Source organism: Humulus lupulus, chromosome 2 (genome assembly GCF_963169125.1).
Source record: "Humulus lupulus chromosome 2, drHumLupu1.1, whole genome shotgun sequence".
Lineage (NCBI taxonomy): Eukaryota > Viridiplantae > Streptophyta > Magnoliopsida > Rosales > Cannabaceae > Humulus > Humulus lupulus.
The window spans coordinates 253750574-253759213 of record NC_084794.1 but is presented as its reverse complement, the minus strand read 5'-3'; the positions used below and the strand labels follow the sequence as shown (position 1 = coordinate 253759213).

Below are 8640 nucleotides of genomic sequence, written 5' to 3'. Positions count from 1 at the left end.
GGTGATTAATATTTTTTAAATGATTTCAATTTGGTTTGTGAACATGGTATTATACATAAATGTATTACACCATACACTCCACAACAAAATAGAATTGATAAAACAAAAAATATAACATTTCTTGAGATGATTATTCTATGCTCCATCTCTAAACCCTAACTTTTTATTGTGTTTATATTATTAGCATTGATGATTAAATGTTTCTAAATTCATATTAGAATCATTTAATCACTTATAATATTTAATAATCAAAATTTGCATTCATACTTTACATATTGTTCAAAATTGGCATCATACTACTTTGAATATGGTTCAAGGTTTACCTTCATACTTTGAATAAAGTTCTTGACTAACATTTAGAATTTTGAATATTGAATTATTTCTATTATTTATTCATTAATGATTTAGAAAGTGTAAAACATAAATTTCGAACATAATGTATAAGGTTTTTCCCTGGTTATTCTTTGAAACTTTACTTCAATCCCCAACCTACTAAATTTCTCCTCAACCTTCCCCAAAAAATTAAAATATATAGAAAAATTAATTTACAGAGCAGCAGAGCCTACTATACTCCATTAGTAAGCACCATTTTTATTGTCACCTACTTTGACAACATAATCATCATCATCCATAAACCTCTTCCATAACCAATGCTGCTTCCAAACTCTTTCAGTCATTTCCTCAATGGGAATGTTCTTCGTCTCAGGCAGCAAAAACAAGACGAAGAAGGACATGACCAGAACCCATCCAGAGAAGAACAAGAAGATTCCGAACTTGAAATGACAAAGCATGGAGAGGAAAGCCTGAGCTATGACGAAGGTGAAGAGTAAGTTGACACAAACGGTGACACTCTGACCGGCCGAGCGAGTCTCGAGTGGGAAAGTTTCACTGGGAATGAGCCAGCCGAGTGGCCCCCAGGACCAGGCAAATGATGACACGAAAGTACACACCATAACAACCACTAGAATAGCATAACCCTTGCCGAGGTTGTCCGAGTTGTCAGACAACTTTATACCTAATATAATGGCAATCACCACTTGGGATAAGAACATCTGAACACCAGCCTCCAACAACAGCATACGACGTCCAACTTTGTCAACTGAGTAGATGGAAACGACGGTGGATAGGACGTTAACGGCTCCTGTTATCACAGCTGAGTAGAGGGAAGCATCGCCACCGAATCCTAGTGTGTCAAACAATACTGGTGCGTAGAACATGATTGCGTTGATACCTGTTAACTGTTGGAAGATCTGGACAAAGAATAATATAACTTATAAAAAATATTATCATATAAAATGAGTGATGTTATGTATTATGTATACTATTGGTATCGAAAGATTTGAAGCGGTGGGTTACCTGAAGGGCCACGGCGATGATGAGTTGGGGACGGTTCTTGCGCTTGAGGAGGTTTCTAAAAGGGTGCTTTACTTCTTTAGCTATGCGACTAGCCTCGACGAGTTCATTGAACTCAGGCTCGATGTTGTCAGTGCCTCTAATCTTTCTGAGTACTTCTTTTCCTTTCTCTAAGTGACCACGTTCTATAAGACTGTTGGGAGTGTCCACAACTAAGAGGGCGCCAATGGTTAGAAGACATGCAGGGATACCCGCCAAACCCAATGACAATCTCCATCCCCATCCTCCTTTGATTCTGTTTTATTCACGCAAATTATCGAACACTTGGTGAGCAAGTAATCAACCAATGGAAATACACAGTTAAATGTTAAATTTGAACGGTAAAATATCATATAATATTTTAGTTTAAGGTCAAACTGGTGTTTCACATGAAGATCCCAAGTTGTTTTTTCAAGGCACATGGTTTAGTTGAGATTCTTGAACGTTACATTCATATTAAATTTGAAAGGTATCCCAATAATACTTTCAATTATTACTTATTTTTGGCCTATGGAAATGCAACAAAAGTCGCCAGGTGTTAGTTTAGTTACATAATTAATAGTGATCCCAAGTCTTATAGAGAACAGTCTCCAAAGTCGAATCAATATATATTATAACAATTCTAATAACAAAAAGGTCAACAATCAAGCATGATTTTGGGGACTATGATACAAATATTATTAAAACAGTCAACAATATTTAGGAGACAACGCGAAGTAACTGATGGGCACGTGTGCACATCTCTTGTTATATAATATTACTAGTCCAAAAATTTGAATAGTATTTATAAATTAAGTGGTTTAAATATTTTTCTGTTTACTTATATATATATATATATCATTCATGCACAATAATAGAATAATATTCAATAATAATGAAAGGGAGACAATATAACGTTAAGTTTAACATACTTGGCAGTGCCGTAATTCACAAGATTTGCGAAAAGAATTCCAATGGTGACATTAAGTTGGAACAATATGTTTAGTCCACCTCGAATTCTTGTGGGAGCAATCTCAGAAAGGAATACTGGTACAGCCTGTTATCACATACAATTAATAATTATATCTTATATTAGAAAATTCATGACAAAACATTGTACAAATTAGCTTTCATATGAAATTACAAAACCTAATAATTAATCACTTTATTGGAAAAAACTAAAAAAAATGTCAGTTTTGTTAAAAAAATGTAAGACAAATATATACTCAGTACATTACAAATTTCAATTTGTCTTCATTTAGAAAAAAGAAACAATAAAACAACTTGACAAACAAAAAATTTCATTTGAATATTATTACACTGTCTAATCGCTATAGAAAACAAAAATCAGCATATGTACTGCAAATTTTAATTTGTCTTTCTTTTGTTGATTACTATTATTATTTTTATATATAAAGCAACCAGCAGCTAGACAACTTTATATTGAAAAGAAATAAATACATACAATTTATAACTTTACTTCACATGCTCCATGCCAAGTTGTTCTATATAATTATATACGTAACATTTACAGATATTGGGATCGACATGTTTGGTCCAAATAATACAAAAGGATTCCAAAAATATATAAAGCGATCGCAAAAGATACAACCACCCAAAAATATAAGGCCCACACGATATAGAGAACGTGGAACAAAAGAGGGGTCCACTTAATCACGTAATTCAACAAAAAAGAAAGACTTTTTAAATCGAAAAGGATAGAAAAGGCCATGTAATAATATTTATAGGGGATATATTTAGAGATATACATATAGCTAGGAAGATGCATAGAAAGTTGGTTCATGGACAATTTGTCTGGATGATAATTCCAAGTTATCATTTGAATGTTCTTTTACTTTAATCAAGAAAAGGTTAAAAAGATCTTAGTCACATGTATAGTAACGTCAAAAAACCACAGAGAAACGTTTCAAGAAACGATATTATATAGTAAAAAACTATATTAGCATGATTTGAAATATGGCATCTGATGATTTGATCATCTTATGAAAATGCTTAACATGTCGTCCAATCACTACTATGGCACCCGACACTTTTAGGTCATCACTTTTTATTTATATTATATAAATAAAGGTGTACTTATATATGACACCTGTTTTAAGTAAAGTAATAACACGTAATTAATCGTAAATATACATTATAATATCAATTAATTAAACAATAATTAATGATTAATTAACAGAATCAAATATATGTATATACCTGATTAGCAAAGCCAACACCGCAACCAAGTAAGATCCTGCCAATGATGAGCATGGCGAGATTTTCAGCAGCGGCGTTGAAGATGGTGCCGACGATGAAGAAGACGCCGGCGATCAACATGGTCAGCCTTCTGCCGAGCTTCCTGGTGGTGTAGGAGGCAAAGAATGTGGCGGTCAAGCCAGCCAGGTAGAGCGACGACGTGAACAGTTGCAGTCCTTGGTTGTCGTACTTGCAGTAATTGCTGTCTTGTTCTGCTCTCGTTTTTCTATAAACCACCGGAAAGAATTTTTTCAAGAATTCCGGCATAGCCGTTACACCACCTATATACACAAATACACATATAAACAATTAATTAATTATATAATATAGAATTCATTCTCTCACATATCCATTAATTAATTACAAAACAATTTGATTTTCACGTTTAATTATTATTATGAACTTGTGAAATGATAGCAAAGTAACAAAAGAATCCATTGCCTATATACCTATCAAGATTCTAAACGTCAAGGACTATGATCATATCATGATGCCAAGAGCAACATGAATTTACTAAAATACCCTTCTCTCTTCTTCATCAAAGAGGAGAAGTCACTATTTTGGCCTAAAAAAAGCTATGGACGTCTCTCTTTAGATTCCAACTTTGGTGAAAGTAAAAGAGAACTCTAGTTTATCATGATATGAAACCTATAGAGATCTCTCAACTTTTTATTTATTTTTTAATTAGAAAAGTTTATTGCTTTTCTCGGAATAATATAAACTTCCTTATCTTTTGTAAGATAAAAAGAAAAATCATCATGGGAAATACACATATATGACGTCTTATTTGTGTCCTTTTTCTTTTTTAATTTTTATTTTGTTAAATTCAAAAAATTGAAATAAATTTCCCAACTACCATGGCCAAACGATACCTACCAAACATATATTAAGTACAATAACCTATTATCCAAAACCTAAAGTCCATAACAACAATTAATTATTTTTAGATATGGATCTAAAACTGAAAAGGTACCATATATATTTATACATGTATATATCATATCATATTAACAAAAAAAATATCATAATAATAATGATAATGACCTGAAACACCAACGTCGTAGCCAAACATGAGGCCTCCGGTGGCTGCCATTATACATGATATAATGACAATCGGCGTAATCTTGGCCTCAAACTCCGCCCCGGAGGACGAAACTGCAAACCCTCCGGCCATGAATATATTGGTCTCTTTGCTAGAGAGATTTTGCTTATATATATATAACTCTTATATATATTGATAGCTATAAAAGAAGAAGAAGAGGAGTGAAATGTTAATCGAAATATAATTGGAGTTGTGTGGAGTGGGGTTTATATAGGGAAGGGGTCATAAGAGCATGAGTACCAAACTAGATGGTATTTAGTGGGAGCCACCGTCGGATCATTCCACGTGTTGATTTCGATGGGCTGCCATTCTAGTCAACGTCCAATTATATCTTTTTAATTTTGCTTAATTATATTCTAAGATAAACAATGACTTAAGAGCGTCAAAAAGATAGAGTTATAGAAGATAACCTATAGCTTCAGTATTTAATATTTATTAATACGATTCGATAAAAAAAACATATGAGTAGTGTTGTTATTTTCTATATAGAAAATTATTTCTTCTTACCTTATTTAACTTTATCTATCCTTCTTATTTGCGGATAAAGTAACTTTTCCTTGGTTACCCATTCATATAGCTTTTGTAATAAGATAGTTGATTAATTTCTTTTTTTTATATATAATTATTAAATAAGATTATAAGAAATTTAGTTAGTCAAACACAACGACAAACAGACTATCGTTCTTACTTATTTCTTGGTGATATTTTCCTCATCAATTAATTTGTGGTGTCGAATCCGCGTGGTATATATATATATATATGTACTATTTCCAATTTATAAAATATCTCACTGGCAATTAATAGAAACCATATCTTTTATTTAAAAAAATAAAAATAAGTATGTGCTCATTATTTTGCGTCAATAATTTCAAATATCGTATTTTGTTTTCTTAGACTATTATGTATAGAAACTTTTGAAATGTATAATTAAATAATAATAGTATTATTATTTCTAAAATTATCAGGTAAAAAAGATTAAAAAAATCGTGTGAAAAGAAAATGATTCGCACGTTAGACTGGCCAAAAAGTGGACGATAACTCAAGGGTCAACCAAACCCATAAACCAAATAATAATAATAATAATAATAATCATTTAGCCTTAGAAAATAATTCAAATAATAAAATAATAATACAGACGTGCAAATTACACCATAACAGTAAACGTTCACCTTTACCAAAAATTCATTTATATACCTATTCACGTCAAATGTTATTATATTTATTTTATAATAATCTCAACTAATTAGCTATGAACGTCAACATCGAAATCACAGTTATAATATATATATATGTATATATTTATAATAGTACCTAGGTTAAAAAGTGTAATTTAAAAGAGAACAAATTGGAATTGGCGCATAAAATTCAAGATTGAGAAAAGACCAAACTCTGTGGGTTCAAACATATATAACATGATAAATATGTTCATCTTGGGTTTGTTCTCATGTTGATCAATATTCCATGTTTAGTCACATAAAACACCTTTTTCTTTTTTTAATATAAACTTTTTCAAGCAAGTTGGTTATCAATTTTGCCACCAGATAATTTAGATTCGAGAAAAGTATTCGCCACCTTCTCTACGCCTACTTTTGATTTAATAACATGTATGTTCATATTTATATTATATACTGTACAGTTAATTGATTAATTAACAGTCTACATTATCAATGATTAATAACGTGTTAATATCAATTTAATTCTATCAAATGTATACGAGGGTCACGTTTAGAATATGATTTGTTAAGTTCAATGTTCAACCCAATATATATACAAGTGCAAGGCTTTTGAATAATTAGTTATTGCTATTATTATTATATAATATAGTAAAATATTTACTAATTGAATTTCCCAAAGAGATTTAACTGATAGTAATTAGGCTCTGAAAAAAACTATGAATATGTACAATATTATCCACTTTGACATATATAAAAGAAAACATACAATAGTTAACGTGGTTGGAAATTAAGTTGTGATGAACTGAGCAATAAATTAGGAGTTACATGAAACTTCAATATTTTTCAAAAGGTTATCATTAACTCTGCCTTAAAATTATAAATTATTTGACTATAGTAGACGATTGCTCTTTCCAATTTCTTTGTGCATTTCCCACTAAATTGGTCAAGTGGAGGACCCAAAAGAAAAATGTAAATATATTCGTAATGCTGTGATCATATAATTGACGCCATTATATATTAAAAATATTAACTACATATATAATATATCCAGCACATTTTAAATACACAAACTTTTTTTAAATAAAAAATAAAAAACTTCTTTCTTTTATATTAAGAAATAAAAAATCAAGATATATAAAACAACTAATGCTGACTTTATGGTGACGAGGATAACACCAAATTTTTTAACAATGATATAATTATTAAGTTAGAAATTATTTCATTCTCAGTACTCTATCAAAAGTATATATTTTATTTTTCTTCAATTCTTTTTTCTTAACCATACACCTAAGCATAACATACAATGGCCCATAATTATAACCTAGAATTTATTAGCAGGTCCACGCTCCTTGTTCTTTTTTGAAAAATAGTGTGTGTTCACAAATGTGATTAATTCAAATTATATAATACATTTTCCATATATCTCTATATAGGTCAATTATAGTAGGGACTTTATTTTGTACTTATTGGTATGCTTTTTTTTGTTTCGCCATATAGATAAGTTATAACTCCAATATTTCTTACGTGGCAATGTACATTGTAGTTATAAGAGACCTCTCATAGTTTTTCAAAAAAATTTGAATAATTTATGATGCCAAAATTATTATTCAAACAGCATGTTGCACATGTGTTTGTTTTGTTTGCGTGCGTGAAAAAAGTTATTTGAATTCTAATTTCGAAACTCTAAATTATTTAACAATTTTAAAAAAATTATGGAAGATTTTCTATAACTATAATATACACCATATCATAAAAATAAAAAATAAAAAGATTACAACTTATTGGTATATCAAAAATAAAAAAATTCCTACCGGTAGGACCGTTGGTAAAAGTTCCTATCTATATAATATATGCATATATTAGATAATTTACTAAACTAGTTCATGGACATAGTTGGTACTACAATTCTCCTCATAAAGAAGAGTTTCCAAGTTTGAATCTCCACTCCTTCAATGTCAAAAAAAACTAATAATAAACTAAATTAATCAAAGTTCCATTACTTGTAGGTTGGGTGGTGGGGCTTAAGGCTTGGATACTCAAAATTCGGTTGAACTCTCCCTTTGTAATATATATAGGGAGCTTCTATGGTAGTAGTGTTTCTATTTTTGATATCTCGAAAAATTATAACACAATTTCTGCATGTGTTAGATAGGAGCAAAAATAATCATCAAAACTTACCAATATATATAAATTGTAATGTTTGATATATTTGTTATATTGTTCCTATGCTGGTGGTATTTTGTTTCTTTCTTTCATAATGAGAAGTTCGATACTTTTTTCTCTAAAAAAATTTATTGAAAGATGAGCTGTTGACATATTTTTTTGGGGAACTGTGAATTCGAATTTGGGATCAATAGTAATACAGAAGCTTATAGTCAAAATTATGAAAGCAATGACTTTTAATAGTTGTAATTTTATTTTTATTTATTTTTTGTTCTAGTAATTTTGCATATGTGGAAATAATTTTTTAATAATAATCATTATTTAAAATAATATTTATAGTAATAGTACATGCCCCCTGATAATAGAGACATCTTAGACTATAGGTATAGGAGGTCTAACCCTAAAAGAAAATTATGTGGAGCATTGACTCACTCACAAATATTTTTACTTAATTTGATCACAAATTAACTAATTAGCATTATTATATTATTTTATTGCCTAGTAAAGTAATAAAAGAAGAAAAAGAAAATCATATTTAGAAAGAAAAAAAAACCGTGAAATGCAATAGTA

At 29.9% G+C, this 8640-nt stretch overlaps 1 protein-coding gene across 1 annotated transcript; it reads right to left on the bottom strand.

Annotated features, from left to right (window-relative positions):
* Nucleotides 1-362: 362 nt before the first annotated feature.
* Nucleotides 363-4918, bottom strand: LOC133819210 (sugar transport protein 13). The gene is made up of 5 exons (XM_062252395.1): nt 4675-4918; nt 3592-3911; nt 2304-2428; nt 1357-1648; nt 363-1250 (listed from the first exon to the last, which is right to left on the bottom strand). The coding sequence occupies exons 1-5, from the start codon at nt 4802-4804 to the stop codon at nt 576-578; spliced, it is 1542 nt and encodes a 513-aa protein (XP_062108379.1). The 5' UTR covers nt 4805-4918; the 3' UTR covers nt 363-575.
* Between the last annotated feature and the right edge of the window lie 3722 nt (nt 4919-8640).